This window comes from Chlamydotis macqueenii, chromosome Z, assembly GCF_036417535.1.
Source record: "Chlamydotis macqueenii isolate bChlMac1 chromosome Z, bChlMac1.mat, whole genome shotgun sequence".
Taxonomy (NCBI): Eukaryota; Metazoa; Chordata; class Aves; order Otidiformes; family Otididae; genus Chlamydotis; species Chlamydotis macqueenii.
In genome coordinates, this window is record NC_141593.1 from 35,410,138 (window position 1) to 35,431,056 (window position 20,919).

Here is a 20,919-nt window from a genome sequence, read left to right on the forward strand (position 1 = left end):
AAGTTGCTACTGTGATGCACAATGCACCTGCCCTGCTAAGTAACGGCTACCAAAACTTCTCAAAAACTTCCCCTTTGTGTCAACAGTCTTTAAAAACTGACCCTACAACTAAGAAAGCAAAATTTCAGAAATGTTGACACTAAGCTGCCTGGTTTTAGATACAATCACAAATAAAATAAAAGCAGGTTTTGTCCCCATTAACCTTGTTTCCTCATAACCTCAAAGATTCTTCATACCAGGCTCATGGATGAACAGAAATCAGAGAAATTAAAGGATTTCTGTAATGTACACCAACTCTCCAGTACTTGGCATTAGTGGTATTTTAGGACACCTTGTTTTTTGTTCTCCTGGACTGAATTTTCTCTGGCAGCTCTGCACTACTAGAGTTTCTCCAGCAAGAGGAAGTGGGGCTGTCAGCTATAGGGCTGTCCTGTGCAAGACACCCCAATAGATCTGTAGGAACAGGTTTGTGCTATTAAAAAGTGGCATATCTCAAGCATTTAAAAAAAACATATTTTACTTTGTAGGCCCATAAGAAAAGTGCCCCATACCCCACACATTCTCATTCCATCTGCATCAAAAGGACAGGTTGTTCTCCTTTGGCTTATATCATGCTCTTCATGGACATCACTTAACGAACTCTTACCTCCTCACCATATGGCTATTTTTTTGTGTATTTTCTCTAAGGTATCTCAAACAGGCAGCAGGGAGTCCAGGAGACCAATGTTAAAACAACTCTATCATCAAGGGCCACAAAGATGATAAAAGGGCTGGAGCACCTTTCCTATGAGGACAGGCTGATAGAGTTGGGGCTGTTCAGCCTGGAGGAGGCTCCAGGGAGACCTGATAGCGGTCTTCCAGTACCTCAAGGGGGCCTACAAGAAAGATGGGGAGAGGCTGTTCAGTAGGGCCTGTTGTGATAGGACGAGGGGTAATGGTTTTGAGATAGAGGGAGGTAGATTTAGATTGGATATTAGGAAAAAAAAATATTACAATGAGGGTTGTAGAACACTGGAACAGGTTGCCCAGAGAGGTGGTGGAAGCCCTATCCCTGGAAACGTTCAAGGCCAGGCTGGATGAGGCTCTGAGCAACCTAGTCGGGGGATGTCCCTGCTCCTTGCAGGGGGGTTGGACTAGATGACCTTTGAAGGTCCCTTCCAACTCTAACCATTCTATGATTCTATGATCATTCCCTCAAACCTAGTGCTGTGCAGAGTAAGGTTTCCCTTTCTGAAAAGTTATGTAAACTGAAATAAATCAGAGAGAATTTCATCTGCAAAATCTAAAACATTGATCTGGGACACAGCATACAAATACACATTGCCTATTCTTACTGCAAGATGGCTAAAAACCGGACTCTGATGTTACTAACAAGAATTTTGCCTGATACACAATGTGTATGTGACTCAGCTTAATTTAATTTCTTGCTTCCTTTTCATTCCATGTATGAAACAAATGTGAGGGGGGTCTGTATAAAATTAATGGCAATCTCAGATAACCCACAGAAAAGTAGTAATCAGATATGAAAATAACAACCTAAAATATTGACAGTTTTCAGTCTCAGGGAAGAGGCTGAATTCCTGAATTTGCCCACAGGAAAGAAATGCCTGTTTACCATTCCAAGTGTTCAGGGTTGTATGCAGATCAGAGCATGTCACAGGAGGAGACGCCAAGAGAGCTGGGGGCTGGTCAGTCTGGAGGAGAGAAGGCTCAGGGAGAGCTTACGAACGTGTGTAAATACCTCTCAGGAGGGTGTATAGGGGCCAGACCCTTCTAAGTGGTGCCCAGGGAAAGGACAGGAAGCAATGGCACAGACTGACATACATGAAATTTCTTCTGAACCCTTGCAAGAAAATATTTTTCTTGTGTGGTCAAACAGTGGAACGGGTTTCCCTGCAGAGTCTTCCTCCTTGGAGAGACCCAAATGCAACCAGGCACGGCCCTGAGCAACCTGCAGTAGCTGAAGCCTGCCTGAGGTGGGATGGGACCGGACAATCTCCAGAGGTAGCGTCAGCCTCAGCTGTTGTGTGATTCCAAATGCAGAACCTCATTAGGGGTAATTTAATGAGAGCTGTTTATTTTAATAAGCTTCCTTATATTCTCTGTGCTCACAGAAGCAATATATACAATCAAGTTCCTTCAATAAAAAAGAAAGCTAAAAACTGAAATTACAATAGTTTTGTCTTTCAAGCTCACAAAATGTAATACAGGCCTCTGACTTCCAAAATTTAAGGTCTTGAAATGCAAAATACTTTTCCAGGTGTGTGCCTTGCATTCTTTCTTTCTACTACTGCCAGAAACTAAAATCATACTATTTGTGAGTATAGCCTGTTAAAAGTATATGTTAAAAGTAACTAAGGTGTACACATGCTAGTTTTCCAATGCTTAGGTCTCAAACTACCTAGACCCCCCTCAAACCACCTTAGGCCCCCCCTCACTAAACAAAACCACAACACCTTCCTCCTCTCCCCCTCTAAAAACAAGAAGGTGGAGAAAATGGGAAACATATCTAGAAAAAAAATGTTCAAGGTGATCTTTCATTATCTCAATTGCTGTTGAGGAAGACGTATTATCAAGTTTCTTGTCTATCCTCTGAGTAGGCCCAGCCAGGAGACAAAGACAGACTTCCAAGCCATTCACCTGCAAAGCCAGGAGCCTGTACTTATATTTTATTGTTGCTCTTTTCAGCCGAGAAGTTGAACAGGACCTTAAGCCCCACTAGCTAAGGATCAAGCAAGCGACTGCGTGCCAAGGCTTGCAGCAGTGCGGAGAATCTGCTGCTCCCACAGGAGATCAAGCCCTATGACAAACGCCATGATGGAACAGCTCTAACCACCAACAGCCAGTCTGGCCTGTTACAGGAGGTGTCATCCCACTTGCTGGAGAAACGGTGTTTTAATGACACTCTGATTTCATCATCAAACCATCTGGGTACCGCAGTTCTCAGCTGAAGTGAGAAGCCGCATATGCCTATCAGGAGATGTAAAAATTGTTCTACTTTTTTAATGTCAGAAACAAACACCCTCCAGCATTTTATACCCATGCTGCAACAGCATACCCTCAGCTATCTCTAACAGGCTGAAACAATATCCCGTCTTGGTAACTCTGAACTTTGAGGGAGTTCGAATCTAAAAAATTAAAGGTTTTTTTTTGGTGTTTCTAAGTGAAATGTCTTATGTTGACTCACACATTTTCATTCCACAATCCAAAAGGTCACCAGATGGCACTATTACACATTGTCTTTCTGATTTCAGCCTTTTAATACACAGAAAAAGTTTTAATTGCAGAATGACTGGTAGTACTGTTACTGTAGCACTACTTTTATCTGGGGGCAAGAGTGATGAGTAGCATCTCTATTTTAATCTCTGCAACCTTAACAAGTTCTTCCAGAGGAGCTGTCCTCTGAGAACCAGATGCTCTTTCACAGATTTGAATACAGATATTAAAAAAAAAAAAAAAAAAAGAAGGGACTGTTCTTCTGTTATTCATTTCTCTCTCTGCGCAAGGACTAGCATGTATCTGTAATGGGAGCACATCACAGCAGGAACGCACACACATTTGGCTATGCTGATTTCTCCTCTTTGGTAAGCAGAAACCCTCTGCTGTTACTCTACAAAGATTAAATGCCCTAGGCATACTGTAAATATGTACTTTTCTCAGTCATACTGACAGAGAGCCAGCATATCCAAGCTGCATCTTGGACCCAATTAAAATGCATCTGCACACCTATCTGCAAAACACTGCATATATGTGACAGTGAAAGCTGACATTTGAACCTCTCTCTTCATGTCCTCAGCTCTTCTTTTAACAACATGAGCAGAAATATTAACCTCAAGGCTCCTAATTGACATGACACTTGAAAATGGCCTGAGCAACTCTTGATATGGGTATATTATAATAGCAAATCATTGCTCATTTCTGTGGCTACTAATCTCTGATCAGCTGATATGTGAGTCATGATTAATTCCATAGCATGTTAAAAGTGTAATTTAGAATAGTAATTTAGACTTGCTAATGATTTAAGGTTGTAAGGTTCTTTTAGCTTTGTTCAGATAGTTTTGTTGAAACCTTACATAAGCTGCGTATCAGGTTTTTTTCCTGACTCATAGGACAAAGAAATAGACTCAGAAAATTATTATTTTGCTTTATACATATCCCATTATATATATATATATATTTTTTTTTTGTGAACTACATCTTCTACTCCAACAAACTCATAACTGATGAAACACTGAAAAAATCAGGCCATGAACTTTTAAGTATGGGATGGAAATGGCCAACCATCACAGAAAGTCCCGAACCACACATGGTTCACTGGATCTGCCTCTGACAAAACACAGAAACTCCTGTATTTTCACTGGGATTTATGCAACAGCAGCATTAATAAAATAAGTTTACTTTATGATAAGTGTATCATTGGCATACATGCTGTATTGGAGATGCCAGCAACCTTGCTAAAGAAAAAGATTGGAAAATATCAGAAACATGACTGTTTCTGCTGATAAGGAGCCTAGCTTTTCAGTACTGCATCTAATCATACATTATGATCTCAATTAAATTTTTCTCCTAAATTCCAGTTTGGATGGTTCATGCTGGCCTGGTATGCAATACCCAAGTGGAACTAACCAAAGCCAACACAACTGCCACCACAGGCCCACAGGAGCACTGCCAGCAGTCACCACACACAGTTCACTCACTTGAAAAACATTTCTCCTGTATTTCTTTTTTAAGCTTTTATGCATTTTGCAAGGAATAAGTTGAATCAGAGACAACTTTATCTACAGTAGCACCATATTTTGGAAGTACACTGAATAATGCGGCCGATTTTTTCACAGGAAATGGTGCTGTATTTTACCAAAAGTAAATTTCATAAACACAGATACATTCTGTATATATTTCTGCTCACAGAAATTATCAGTTCTGCTCAACACTGAGCTTTATATTCATCCCATGCAGTTTCATGAACTTAAGTAAGCTTCTTACATTAGAAGCATATCACACATCCTATGGTAAAAGTTCTTTTCTTCTCAAGCCTAGAAAAACTAGATTTACAGCAAAGTTCTCCTTGCTAGGGGGGTTAATATGGGGCAATACAGCTCCCTTCCAATATAAAAAGTCAGCAAGGCACAGGATGTCATCAAGTGTTATAAAAGCCTGCCTCTCTTTTCCACAATGTTTGCTGCCAAGCAGCGTCTTAATGGTCATTGCTTTCTGTACAGAGTATGCTGCAATTACATAAAGTTCTTCTAGCACTATGAATCTATCCAAAACCCATTAAAAATCAACAATGCTGATATCCATCTACTGCAAACAGAAAGCTAGCCCCATGTAGGTGGTCAGCTCTCTGCAACACGCAATCCCTGGCTGATGTTTGGAGCTGTAAGAACAGATTCTTCTCCTTCTCTTGGTGTCAGGAAGCACTTTGTTCTGTGGTCTTTCACAGGCTGCCAGAAAGTGTTTCTTGGCCCACACTTTGGGAAGCAGTGATGCAACAATCTCAGCCCCTGACACCATCTGACAAATTTGACACATCAGAATAGAAATGTTAAGATATTAGGAGAACAGGTAAGTCATGGTTCCTTGACCAAAACCTACTGGTTTTCCTTGTTCTTCCTTAGCTGTAAGAGGCTTTGTGAACAAATTGCAACCAGTGTTGGCCCTAGAAGAGGTCAAGGAGCACTGGCTGAGGCTTGGCATTGGCCAGTCTTCTGTACCCCATCCCTTACACTTAGGAAGAATGTACTCGTGTGTCGGAGGGATGCTCAGCAAATGGAAGACAGTAAATTTCAGGTTTTCCATGGCAAATGGAAAGTGATACGTATCGTACAAAATCTGTAGTTAACATGAAATAACACACACATAAGAATGAGGTATGGCATCAAATCCTTAATGTAATGGGAGGAATTCTGCCTTTTAAAAATTACCTGCTTCTCATTACCGATTTCCTATCCTTATCCTTATTCCTTTATCCTTATACTGATACAAGATGCTGCTATAATCCCTACTTTGACAATTCACTGATGATGTGAAAAAGGCTGGTGGTCAGAACACACTGCAACAGGAACAAACAGACAATGCTCTGCATTTCATGAGTGAAATGCCATTGTCTTCTTGTTACACACAGACATCTTACTGCTGATTATTTTAATGACGTGACATCCAAGGACATCCAGGTTTGGCTTTTTTTTTTCCACAAATCAGTAAGGCAGTCATATGACTTCACAAGTCAGAGGGGATCTGAGACATAGTGAAAGAAACAACTTGCCCAAACTCAACCAACAAGTTTGAATGAGCCATGACTGCAACCTGATTTCCTTTTGTTAAAGGATTGTGTGCACATATGCTTCCTCACAGCAGGCTCTAATCCCTCACTATATTGTAAAATATTTGAAAACAACAATTAGCATTTAATTGTGAAGCACAAACTTACAAAGGCAGTGAAAAGCAGATGGAGCAAGAACAATGTAATCTGAATTTTCATAATTAACCACTCATTTTCCCTTTGGAAGCTGGAGCTGCAGAATCCTAACAAGGGTTTCCTCATTACTTCAGGAGCCGTATACAATTTAATTAATTAATTGTGAATGTTCAGTCATCCATATTGAAGGCCAATGAAAATTTAACTAATTAATTAGTTAACCAATACTATAATTCTCTGAAAGTTAAAGTTATACCTCATCTTATCAAAAAGATAATCCTCTTCAGAACTACGTGATACCTACATACTGATCTGAATACTAAGGGAGCAAATCAAATGTTCACAGACTTGATTAACACCTAAATAAGCATTTTATTTTGCTTAGTGGCAAACAAAAATCGTAATTTTGAAGCTGTCCTATCTCAAAGGTGGCCCTGTGTAAAATGGCATCAGGTTGTCACCCCCACCACAACCTCAGTTTTAGGAACGGCAACACCATGATATGCCTTCAGGTTATTGCAATAACAGCACAGGAGATGGCTTTTCAGATGTTACCAACCTATTGCTGTAGGTTATGGCCTAGATTAGTTTTGCCCAATTTCAAGTCAGGAGAGGATTAATCCTTATAATAAAGACCCAAGTCACACTTAAAAAATGCCCATTTCTCTGTACCGATCACAGAAGTAACCCTAGGAGACTATATTCGTAGGTCAGGCAGCACAGCTAAGTCAGGTGAATGTGGAGCCAAGAGGTAGATTGCACAATTGCCTAAGCCTTGAACTTCTCATTGGCAATTCTGAATGCAGATCAACTAAATCTGAAAATTAGTTTGTCTGCCTTTTTATTTTTGCATGCTATTTTTTCCATAGGAAGACCAGGATATTTACAGATAAGAGTTCTCTTCCACTGTATCACTCACAAAAATGTGCCTGTATGTGTACTAATTAAACCAGTTGTAGAGCAGCTGCTTTGTCTACATTTCAGAATGTAATTAACTGACTTTATCCATACCCACTATTCCTCTTAAAGAGATGGACCCCTAAAAATGATGAAGGCAGCATTGGTTTCTAGGGATGAGGTATCTGAGAAGAGACTATTATGGGCCCAACATGTAATAATTGCTTTGAGATTTAACAGTAATCCAAAAACTACCCACATGACAGGGCAGATCAGGCTGTGAAACACTAACTGCCCTTTTCCAGTTTAAGTTCAACGGCACAGAAAGCTGATAAAGCCTGGTTTGCTTGCTCTGAGTCCAAAAGAAATTGCTTTGTTTGTTTGCTAGGATGGAAGAAGAACAGCTCAGACACTTGGAATTATACAGTAGCATACAGAGACCAGAGAAACAGCAAGATCGTAATTCTCAAATGTCCTGACTTTTGGGCTTAATTTAACTTTCATCAAAATCAACAGCAAAACTTGCCATCAACTTCAAACCTACCTTATAGTCAGAGTAGTCCTTTCCCTCACAAAAAAAAAAAAAAAAAAAAAAAAAAAAGAAAAAGAAAGAAAGAAAAAAAAAAGAAGAAGAAAATAATTATTGGAATTATAAAAACCTACACCTACAGCTTTGTTCAAGTTCAGGTTCACTTTTTTTCCCTACTATTTCTCTTAATATTTTTAAGGAGGGACAATAATGTTAATGAAGGGAAGAATTCTTAAGCAGGAAATCTACTAATGTTTAAAACTTTGGCAAAAACGGCTGCTAACAAGATTATGCTTACCAAGACACTTCAAAAATAGCATGCCACTAAATGAGAGCCTCATACATGGCATCTGGTTTGTTTGCCAGTTTCCACCAAGCATCACCACTGCTGTACCTACCATCTTTCTCTCAGATGCCACATGTTCTGCCTTGCCTCAAGACCATTTTGCTGTCAATGTGCTGACCATTGTTTTCCTTGCACACAGTAATCCAATCATGCAAGCAGAAATAAACCTTCCTACAGCACGCTGTACAACATTCTACAAGGCTTGAAAGCCATGGGTTTCTAAGAAGATTAAATGAAAGAGAGAACCACATCTCAATCCTTAAATCCAAAACTAAGGCATGAGTTTGCAAATCAGTCCATGCCTGTTACTGCATCTATTGCTGCTATTTTAAGATGAGAGTCTCTATTTCTTTATGCATGTCCACATGTGAGATTACAAATCAACATTTATTTCCCATGGCCCTTAATATGAAAGAAGAGGTTGCATGGTTTTTGGATGCTAAATACATACACTATATATTATATTCCAAATACCCTTATGGAATTGCTTGCAAGCAAACAACGAACAACGAAAGTTATCCAAATGATTCAATAAGTCATTTCAATACTAATAAATTTGAAAATATTTCTTTTCAGTATTGATATTTGCAAATAATTACTAATACATTCACAAATGTATGTACTAATACTTTTGCAAACAATTAGGGAATGGGTCTGGTGACTTTTCTATTCCTTTGCTTAAGAAGACATGCTTTCTGTGTAGATACTTTAGGTGAAGAAATAAATACTTTAAATTCATGCTCCAACCTACTGCACAGTTTCTCGCTTATGTAACAAATTTTAGCTACTGTAATTCCAGCTGTTGGCCTTTCCTCTGAATAAGAAATGGCCTTTCCTCTTCACAAAATATCATGTAGTGAAGAAATGTGCCCTGGGCCATTCCCATGATAGAATCAAGTCCTGATTACCTCACTGGAAAGCCTGAAATCATCCCTCTCCAGTGATGCAGGCCTCCTGTTTCTATCTCTGTAGAGGCACAGAATAGCAGAAATTACTAATATGATATATTAAGGTATAATAAAATAGGTCAATAGCTCAGTACGTCACATCCTCGGCCTCTGGCAGGAGCAATTTGTTGCCTGGAAGGAGTCCAAATTTAAGGAGAAAACACATACATATTTCTCTGAACAGTTAATCTGGAAAAAAATCTGTGAGAAATGTGCTGCTCAGAAATTTTAAATATTTGAGTAAGTCCTATGGAGAGGGGTTACTAGGCAAGGGACAGGTGAAATGATGCAGGAAGCAGGCAAATTACCATCCTGTGAATCTGCACGATATCTCATTGACCTTTTATATGGCCTACATGGCATCTTTCAGACTCATTATTATGTGTGCACGCATGCATGCGTATACACAGGTGTGCCTATACACACACACACAAAGGGTAAATGTGTTCCAGTACAGACTGAGCCAACTGAAAATTTACAAAATCACTTCATTATCCTCTGTAGAGTAGGATTCTGAGTGGCAGCAAGTAGCTATTTTCTCTCAGACACCGAACACCAAAACCAATAGCAATATTCCTCTGAAATTCAGCCCATGATCATTCTCTGACTAAATTTTAGAGGAATTTTGACATTGGTTTTGAGTGAGAGGAGACACAGGTATTCTGTTTGCGACTTCTGGAGAGAAACTAGCAATGCCATGCCTGCTTCAAAGATACATATGGGTCAAAAAACTCATTCTGAACTAACTGTTCTTCATCATTTTCAAAATAGAGATGAAATAATAACCACTTCTTAATTCAAACTCTCCAGACTATTTCATAATTATTTATATCACTGCAGCATTAAAAAATTCAGCCAAGGTGAAGCTTTCAAAAACAAGACATGCTTCCACTCAGAGACATTCTAAATTAAAACAAAGCGTAGCAAAAAAAAAAATACAATGACTATTAAGAATACAGCAGAAAAATAGCAATACTTAAATAGCAATAAAACTGTAGAGAAACAAAAAATAGCTGCTAGACAGTATGATGCTTTCAGATTACTTCAGGTGACTGCCTTAAAAAAGTGTGACTAACTTAATCATATGAATTATTTCTAACTTCCACCTGGATAAAGGAATTTCTAGAGTTACAAAATCTGGGGTTTTTCCACTCAGACATGACTGCCATAAATTTTAGCTAAATGATAACCTGGCGATTGTGCCTGGTAGCAATAAAAGGAATTTGATCAGTAATTTGATAAAAAGCATGTACCACAAATTAAACAACAAAATTAATATCTGATTAATCCCAAAAGAGGTGCTCATCCTCTAGCATTATGAATCCTTCAAACTTCAACCTTCTCCATCAGCAAAAGCCTACATCACAGGACAGGTCTCAAACGACGCTGTGAAGGTCACCAAACACAGGCTGTGATAGCAGATGTGCCTTTTCCTTAGTGCTCTATATCCGCTAGAGCTGTTTTCCAGTAATGTGAGAGGGTGAAAAGTTTACAGTAGCTGGTTATGCAATAAATGTCACTGGTATTACCCCTGACTTTAGACTAGACTCCCAGCATAAGCAGTTAAGAGGTGATAAAGCAGGATTAATTCCTGAGGAAAATTTATTATTAATTTGTCAGTGTAGTATGCAGTACAAATTCCCTGCAATCTTTATCCTTCCTCAAACAATAAATTATTTTGCACCAATCTATCCATCCCTTACGTGCAGCACTTCATAGCAGTGTTAATATCATTGCACACACACACCCCTTTAAGATTATTCTCACACACTCACCTTAAAAGCAGTCATCCAAGATCATTGCTATTTATGGCTATGCATGTAAATGAATATAACTTCAACGATATGGAGGACAGTGGAATAGTAATGGAACAGTGCAAAACGCAGTAACTGAGCAGTAACTATTCTTTGATCTGCCCTGATGAAATTGTATCTGACAGAGACAGTAAAATTACCCAAAATGAGCCACTGTTGACTATAGCCAGAGCAGTAATTATACCACTAGATAAAGCTGCTTTGGAGGCAACGTGAGCTCTGAACCCTTCACCTGCTGCAGAACCAAGTACACAATCAACAATTAAAACTCTAATTGCCCTCCCAAACCATGAAGCTCAATTCTACTGCCAGCAAGGCAATGGCTGTTTTTCCAAGGCGCTTTTTTTTTTCATTTCCTCTTTTCATACAGCAACACACATAAGCCAACAACCCCCCAATAATGGCAAATAGCAACTGTATTTCCTCAAAGGTATTACAGGTATTGCCTGTAAAATAATTAAATATTTGGTAATATACTACCGTATATGTTCTGTCAGATGTAATTGGTTTGCCAAAAGTATGCCGTAAGACTGCTCTAACTTACGATTTTCAGTTTGCCTGCAACAATGACCTGTGCTTAACAATACAATTGCAAGAATTTCACACATATAAATTTACAACAAAACCAAACTAAACCCAAATAACCTGATCTGCCTGTTTTTCCAAAAAGCAAAATAGCGCACCAACACTACTATTTTGATTTAAGTCCTGTTATACAAAAGATGCTGCCTTCTACTAGATGCATCATTGATACTTGCAAAGATCTATTGCTAGACCATAAAGAGAAATAAACTATTTCTTTAAATTACCTCCCAGACATTCGTGTGCAATAAATAATCAGCAACTCAGTGACAGCTCGGCTGGTGAGGAAAAGACTGCTGGCATGCTAACTATATAAAAGGGTGAGCATATATCAATGTATATAAAATTATATACATGATGAGTCATATTCTTCTTACCAGGTCCTCTGAAAGGCATTTATCTTTTTCCACCATGAGCTACTAAGCGGAGGAACTGTGATGTCATAGAATCATAGAATCATAGAATGGTTAGGGTTGGAAGGGACCTTCAAAGGTCATCTAGTCCAACCCCCCTGCAAGGAGCAGGGAGTCATGCAGTTCTCTAGGCACCTAGTATGACAGAGACCAGGTTATCATCTCTGTACTTTCATATAAAAATTAATAATAGTTAACACATTTGTCCTGTGTTAAAATAGAACAATACAGAGTCAAGAGCTTTCTAAAAGAAGGGGTCATCACTGACAGCCCAAATTTCCAGAATTTTGAAACGCACAGCTAAGTATTACTAAGGTATTTGGTTTGTACTGATAAAGGAAAACAGTGATTTTCAAGAGAAGTACTTAATGAGGGGTTTCGGATTAAAATCACAAAACCAGTCACCTTTCTTTTTCTAAATCACCTGTATCTCACCTTATGATGCATAACAACTGATCTGTGCATAATAAATTAATTACAATTATCTGATTTTACTCTCTCTTGTCATTTTTAGGTTCTAAAAATGCTGCCAGTGCCGAGGAAGAATGTGATTCTCTAGTTTGTGCCAATAACACATTTACTGCTGCACAGATTAATGGAACCAGCCATTAAGTTAACTAATAAAAAGTGGTATTTAAATAAGAGCTGGCTGAAATACAACAGAATATGGCTGATCTAGGTTAAAGCAAAGGAAACACCATTCTTTATGCTACAGAATTAGTAACACCACACTAGTCATAGTTGGCAGTTTAGGCAACACATTGTAGATAGCTGGGGAGAAATTAAAAAGCCTTATTCGTCGTATTAGTTTATTTTATTTTTTAAAAAAAGGTTGCTAAATAGATAAGAGATGTCTTAATCAAGTGTTATAGTTATTACAGCTGTTTACTTATATTCATCTCTAATACATCTTCCTATCTGTTCTATACCTCATATATAAAACACTTTTAATACTCATTCATCCCACAGACTATCCATTATGCAGTAACAAATTCAAATTGGTTATAATCTTATTCTACAGTTACAAAAGCAAAATGCCTGAATTCTTTGAAACAATTTCAGAAGGAGAAACGACACAAAAGGGGTTGTTTTCTCACCTCTAGAGTTTGCAGTGGAAGACTAATTCCTGCTAACAAAACCAACAAAACCCCGGATCATTAACAGGGCAGAAGCACTTCATCAAACCTTATTTTTTGGCATGTGGCCCAGGCAGTGTAGTGCTGGCTGCCTAGGGAGCATCAGCACTTAAGGAAGGCCAAGGTCACCCTAAAGTCAGCAGTGCCCAAAACATCACTGTACTGTTGCAACCTCAACGCTGCAAGAAGCGCTGCCGTAGGACAGCTTCCACCACCACATCCAACACTGTATAAAAGATAGGTACCTACACCTACCCTTTAAAAACACAGTGTGGTGGCCTCACTACTGCCTTTTAAAACAAGGCCAGAAAAAGTAGGAGAGTCAGCTGTGCCTTGCCACCCAAAACTTTTCTACGATGAGTGGGGCACCAGATGAAGTTAGCAGTGAATGTGGGAGATCTGTATATAATTGCATAAAAGTTGAGCACTCTTACCACCAGAACCTGACGGGCTTGTAAAAGCCACTGGATTTTGTTAAGTATTAGTCTGGGATGTAAATCTGAAGAACTAGCTTGGGGAAAAAAAGTAGAGGAACGTGGGTTAGATGGAAAAGCAGTACCATGCTGCTTCATCTGGGTCTGGCATTTCTGACCACGTCTGGAAGCAAAACTACAGCATCTGAAGACGTTCTCCATTTAAAAGTTGAACTCTCTCAGAGTTTAAGTACCCCCAGCCAGGCAGATATTTTGAGGTCTGGTATACCAATCTGGGGACTGAAATTCTATCTACAATCTCCTGTAGCTCCTACATCCTGTTGAGGATCTGGACCAAAGTATGCAAGACTGAGATGGCAGAAGGAAAAAAAACTATAAAGTCTCCAGACTTCAGGATTGCATATTTCTCTCTTTGTACACCTTCAAGCAGGACAAATTTAATAATGTCTGTAAGTTCTTCTGAAATACAGCATGGTGAACATTTGCCAACATAGCTGGTTTTGTGCAGCCTCTAAGAAGTATTATCTGACTTCTTTTTATTTACATACACTTTTTCTTTTTAAATATATTGATGCATATGTTGTCCCCTTGCTGTTAATTAAAGGTGGCCGAGTTTTAGCCTTCCTTTTCCCATCACAATTAGCAAGGGTTGCCTTGCAAAACCAAGAGACTCTAGTGGTCAAAAACCACTATAATCACTGCTTTGCAGTCAATAAATTACTGAGAGGTGCTAAAATACACTGAGAATAGTATCCATTTAATTGTACTAATGGTTGCATATATAAAGTATCAGCCTTTAGGTATGTCAGTAATAGCCCTAAATTGAATCAACAATGCTAAAGACTCAAGGCAAAAAAAATAAATGCTACTGTTACTGGAGTAACATTAACACCAGAGTAACTTGAAAGCTTTTGAGATAATAAAAGCAGATAAAACGTAACACAAAACCAGGCTTTTATCAAAACAAAACATGGTACAATGGCAGTGATGGTGCTCATGTTCCAAATGTGTACTTAAAACAATGCAACCGTCTTGCATACTTTGGTAGCGTAGCTCTGTATTCACACACATGCTTTCACAAGTAGACCAACTGTGAAATTTCTATTGAATAAGACTCCAATCTCCCTATGAACGATGAAACATCGCTTTAAAATATCTTTTATTGGTGGCGAGAGAAGAAAGGCTATTATATAGACACAGTTACAGTTACTGGGTCTGTGAATTCAACATTAAGAAGCTCTGAAAAAGAATTATTCAGGAGTTCAAACCACCTACAAACTCTGACCTTTTGCAGATTCCAGTTTTTCTTGTATGCATGCAGGTAATTTGTGTTTTTCCTTAAAAAAACACATATGAGACCACACATTGTAACACTGACCATGCACATGCAGTGTTAATACAGCCACCAAGGAGGGAAGCACCATTTTGTTAATAACCTTTCCTTTAGAATGCAAATACTGTCATTAAATATATTGTGGCAACACTTGAGATGAGTACAGATCTTAAAATATCACACACAAGCTATTCATGTTTCTTAAGACAACAAAATTGGCAATAAAATAATGTCAAACTATGTCTTGTTGGTAAAAATAGCTCATTTTCCAAATGCAGTTCTGTGTAAATGTAGAAAAACTGTAACTGTCTTGTATATACCATAAGCTATTTACCTAAAACGATACTGTCAGTGAAACAGATGTCATCGCACAATATCCCTGTGCCACCCACATTCTGTTCTCCTAGTTGCCAAACAGAACTGTTTTGAATTATTTACTGAGCAATCAGATTCAAGTATTTCTGCAATGATCTCCATGCTACATTAAAAAAAAAACCTGAAATGTAATTTTACATTACACTTTACCATGATCTAATATATTCAACATACCTTCACCAGTACAGACCATGCAAAAAAGACTGAAAAAAGTCTTAGTTTTAAGAACTCTGTATATCAGTTTCTTCCATTTTCCTCTTCCTGTCCATTATACTCGATTTCAAGCTTCTGTTTTTAAACATCTTCAATCAGCTGAGGAAGATGCAGAATTAAAATAAAATGTTCCTCATCAGTCCTAAAAATCACCTGTTCTTTGCAGGACAACTACTTACAATGTAAAAATCACGCCACAGAATAAGTTAGGCTGGAGGGAACTTTTGGAGGTATCTGGTGGTGGGATCACACTAGGTATTGTAGGGCCCATTCAGGGCAGCCCACAGGGCTCAGTGTCACTTGTCAAGGACCCACCTTGGTCTGTATATGCCATACGTGTTTTATTCTGGTTTTTTTTTTTTCATGCTGTCTTGCTTTTTCATCTTTCCTCTTTTTTTTTCCATCCTTGTCACAGTGATCTCTGAAGTTCATCAGTATTAGACTGCCGTTAGGCTTCCCTGGAGGTGAGATGGGGCATGAGACTATCCACAGTTCAAACAAGACCTTGCCAATGCACCCCATGAACTCTAAATGCAGAATGCTTGTAGTCTGTTGTCATCAGTGTCACAAAATTGTTGCCAAAATTCAAGTTACCTGATTTCCTCAACCTGTACCCTTTAAGAACCCAGACTGCATTTGTTTGAAAGCTTGTGAAGGAAAAAAGAACAATGAAATTCATAGAGTACTCTGTCTGCATTCACATTTGTACAAGTAACTGACATACTAAAGAAAATAAAATCAGAAAAAAATAGTTAAGTTTGAATATTCACAATTTTCTAGTACAAAAAAGTGCTTTAATTCTTAAAAATGAGGAAGAGAGAAAGGAATCTCAAAGATATCTAGAGACACATATCCATTCTAGCACCTCAATGAATTGAGCAAATGACAGCTAAGCAGAAAAAAACATTTTGTATCTAAGACCTTTTTCTCATGGGAAGTACTGTCTTTGAGGATGTAAAGCTTTCTTCAACATTACAAGATGACTGATAATTAAAGTACTGAAATGAACATAAAAGTACATTTTAGTATCTCAAGAGGTTTTTCATCTGATCAGATTTTTACTTTTCGATACTTGTTTGCTAATAAGCCACCTAACCCTCCAACTATCCAGCTTTATGGTGCCTTATTTAGACCTCTCAACATTGTTGAGCTGCTTTCAGATTACAACACAAGGTCTTAGAGACAAATACGGCAGGCACGTTTTCTTAGCAGAACACTTGCCAGTTTGGCAACAGCAGGATCAACAACAGATAGGCAGAAAGCGTATTAGTTAGAGGAAAGAAGAGAATTTCCTACACGCTCCTGAAATAAAGTTCTTTCAAGATACTCTAAGCCACCAATTCCAGAGTGCTGCCTAGCAATTCTCTGCCCTAATGGGGGAAAAAAGAACGAAAATGTTTCCATTAGAAACAACTGAGATTGCAAATTCTGCATTTGATATACTAATTTGATTATATACAATTTTATTTTGCATTGACATAGCACACTCTTGATGACTGCAAGCTATGTAGGCTAACAGGTAACAATGTAGAAATGAAGCACCTGTTGTCACCAAAAGCCACTTCTGCAATACTTATAATCCCAACGGGTTAGGAAATAAGCATCCACATGCATCACATTCACTACTAGGCACCAGGTCTCGGTCCACAAAAACACTTTATCCTTTGCTTTAAGGAGTAACTTTAAAGCTAAAAATCCTAGGCATTTCTGTCAGGCTTGGGACTACATGTCATGGTTGGGTTTTTTTTCTAATTTTAATTTACAAAGCAACAAAACCAATTATCTAATAATGGTAATGAACACATAACTTCAATAACTCCTTTTCAAAGAACATTATCTGTGACATCCTTGCTATCAAAAAACCAGTTCATTCATCTGGCTAAATGCTCTTTAACTGAACAGGAAAACAATTCATAATGAGTTATAATTTCAAAGTGTTAGCTGAACATACAAAAATCTGTCTTTACAGCATGGGTCACAGAAGAAATACATGGTCTGATACCTTCAAAAGCTATTTTCCCCAGGAAGCAGAAAATACGCAACAGCTAAACTGCAACAAAATTAGAGCATCTCTTTCATCCCCCTCTACCCTTCAATGATTTATGAATACATAATTTTATCATTCTAATAAACTTCAAGTTAATTAATGAAAAATATATGAAAAAACCCATACGATACAAAGCTTGAGTTTTAAGAAAAAGTAGCCAGTTTTCTGGGGTTTTTTATGCCTATCTGAATTCTATGCACTTGTAATATGAATAAACTCTAAGAAAACATAATTAATGTATCAAACAATAAATTAGTGCTTCTAAAGGTATCTTTTTAACAAGAAGTCCATTTAGAGCACTTCAAACAGTTATTGTATTCAATGTGGCTCCACCTATAGCCTGGACAACCCAATGCATTTGCCTTTCATATTGACTACTGTTTAAGATCAGTTATAGATTCACATCTCCTTCAAATCCAGGCGAAGGTGCATTAAACAGTTGCTTCATATACCATAGTCTCTTCCTATCATTATACACATTTAGCACAAACTGTGAAAGTACTTACAGTGAGCTGTGAAATATTACATTCTTTAGAAACCAACCAATGTAGTTAAAGAAGCTCTTCATTCATTGGGGCAAATACTTTGTTGGTGCTGACCCTTTTTTTTTTTTATTTTCTTACAAAATCCTAATTATGCATTTTGAGAAAAATGAAGATAAGCATGCTGATTTGGGAAAAGGAAGGGAACAAAAAGGAAAATACAAAATTACAAGTAAGTGTAGAGGGGTTAAACTTGGTTAGAAAATTTAAAAACTTGATAATTTCCTGCTTTTACTTTTGGTGGACATTTTTGTGGCTTGTTCTAAAACTGAAAGCAGCTCTCCGTACTGCTAAAGTATCAATCTCTCTCTTCAAAGTTAGGCACACAAGCAGAATCATGAGTTCTTCTGTGAGTCACAGGCAAGTAGCCCCTCTCTATAGTTATAGACACTTTGTCTCTCTATCCTCCTGTTTATACGCCTGTACACTTACACACGCAGATTGCGTCTCTTCTGAATCACTCATACAGGGCTGTTAAATGAAAGAAATAAAACAGTGAACAGTTCCTTGATCCTCTGAACAATTACTTGATAATAAAACCTTACCTGATGAATAATAACCCTATTGTCATATAAAACCAAACACTTCCATTTCAGTGTGAAATATCCAAGTAACGTACTGCTACAGACATAAGCCTTTATGGGTTCAGTATCACAAGTCCCTTAAATATAGCCTGTTTTAAGAGAGCTGTTTAAAAGACAATAATAATTTCTAAAGACCCACTGAGCCCTCTGTGTACAAATTCCCTTCTTTACTTGTGGCCAGGTATTAGACCAAAAATCAGTTTGCTTTGTTGCAAATACCGTGAATGGGAAACCATTCCACTTAAACAGAGGATTTCCACTTTTCGCCACTGTGGCAGAGAATTTTTTTTTCCTGAGATTTTTTTTAATGTAATTGCCTCTAATTACAACTGGAAGTTAGTACTGTGTATCAGCATCAGTAGATGAAAAACATGCACAAAAACACCTTTGTATACTGTTCTGAGTGATTTGCTTTTTTTTGAGGAAGAAAATGCATTAAAAGTCTTTAAAAAGCCAAATTTTGTCACAAGATCCTCCTCAGATACTGTTACTGCTTAATCCAAAAGCTTAGGGAAAAAATAGTATAGCTATATCTCAGACCTCATCAATGTGCCAGAATGCTGAGTAAAGGTGCATGTCTTTTTGCTGGCATTTTTTCTTGCTTTCCGTGTGCCTAGGATCATTCTGGAGTTAAAAGCTATTGATTTACTAGAAGGCTGCCTCACTTTCTATATTTTCAATCCTATTGCACAAATTAAACAAACAGACCTTTTAGCAAAACATGGAACTTTTTTATCTTGCTTACTGTACTATGTTAGGATCCTTAGGATATAGAAGGGCTCAGCACTTACAAGGACATTATTACGTATACGTAAATTAAAAATTGACCAACCTTTGCTTCAGCATCTGCTGTTGTTACCTTCTCAACTTTGTTCCTGTTTAAAAATTTCTTCACCCATTCTTCTACTTGAACATTGAACTTCATGAAAGTCACATAGCAAAAATATGCTGTCAGGAGTGTTAAGCTTTCCCACCACATGATCAAGTTATCCAGAAAAAAGATGATTAGCAAGATCAAGTCAACAATGTAAAAGGACACATCTCGAAAGAGGGGCCACCAAGTAAGGTTCAAGATCTCCCTAGAAAATAAAGCACACATTCCAATAACAAACAAGATATTGAACACAGCAGATCCCACTATTGTACCAATGCCAACATTGCTGTGGGATATAAACACTCCTATTAAGGAAGTGAAGAGTTCTGGGGCTGACCCACCAGCAGCCATGAAGGTTGCCCCTGCCACATCGTCAGATATGGACAGTTTTTCAGTGATGACAGTCAAGGAAGGAACAAAGAACTCATCGCAGACTATGGCTAAGGCTATGAACATGTAAATCATTCCAATTACATGGAGGATCACTGCTCCCTTTCTTCTGTCCTCAAGTGAAAAAAGGTCCTCGGGGTACTCTCCCTTGGCATGATCATCTGTTGCATTGTCATGCTCAGCTTCGTATTTCATAGAAGCATGTTGGTCTGGAGTGTCGTTTTCGTTCTGTCCCATGAAATCCAACAGAGTTCTTTGGTGCCCACGCACCAGCTTTTGGCTATCTAGACTGCTGGCCAACGCCATGCTATGTGGTTCCATCTTGAAAAAGGCACTAACTGAAAGAGAGAAAGTACTAATGGCCACTACACTGACAAGAAGCCCTATAATTCGTATCAGTCTCAGTTTTTTCCTAACGTTCTGGTGCCATCTGCAACCGAACAGCGGTTCCTCCAAACACCATTCCTCCAAGAAACCAGCAACAGTTTTTTTCTGAAGAGCCATTTTGTGTTCCGTGTGAGATGCTGAGGCAGTCAGATGGATTGTTCTTTCATACTTTTCTCCCGCTTTGAAATTAGAAGTGCTTGAAAAGTTTTCCCACAATCAAGTACTTTTACTCTTCATAGGAAGTATTTTCTTCATTCATCTTAAAAAGACAAACAGGTATTATTAATATTAGTGCCACATGATGTGATTAGAAGCTTCTAAAAAGCATTTTGCAGACTGGGCTACATTTAGAATTTAAAGCAGAATATTAGCAACTGTAACATAAAACTCTGTCACATCCCATCACACACAGCAACGATATGTTTGTTTCAGCAGTAACTCTGTGGATAACAAGTCTATCAATACTCAGATTATTTTATACCTCTCATATGCCTTTGAGCCACTGCTCTCCTCAGCTGCTGACAAAAAAATCCTAGTGGAAGGTCTCCAAAAGTTGTGTAAAAATGAAGAAACTACTATTTTAATAGATAGATACACAAAAGATTATTACCTTTTGTAATTACTTTCCACCATGGTCATGTAACATCCAAATCCCAAA

General features: G+C 38.1%; 1 protein-coding gene across 2 annotated transcripts in view; it reads right to left on the minus strand.

The window, feature by feature from the left end:
- The window catches only part of SLC24A2 (solute carrier family 24 member 2), a 111,580-nt gene extending 91,202 nt beyond the window's left edge, over positions 1-20,378 (minus strand). For both annotated transcript variants that reach the window (XM_086770253.1, XM_086770252.1), the window contains exon 1: positions 19,443-20,378. In XM_086770253.1, the coding sequence (XP_086626379.1) occupies positions 19,443-20,378 (936 nt within the window). The remainder of the gene's footprint in view (positions 1-19,442) is intronic.
- Positions 20,379-20,919: the final 541 nt, after the last annotated feature.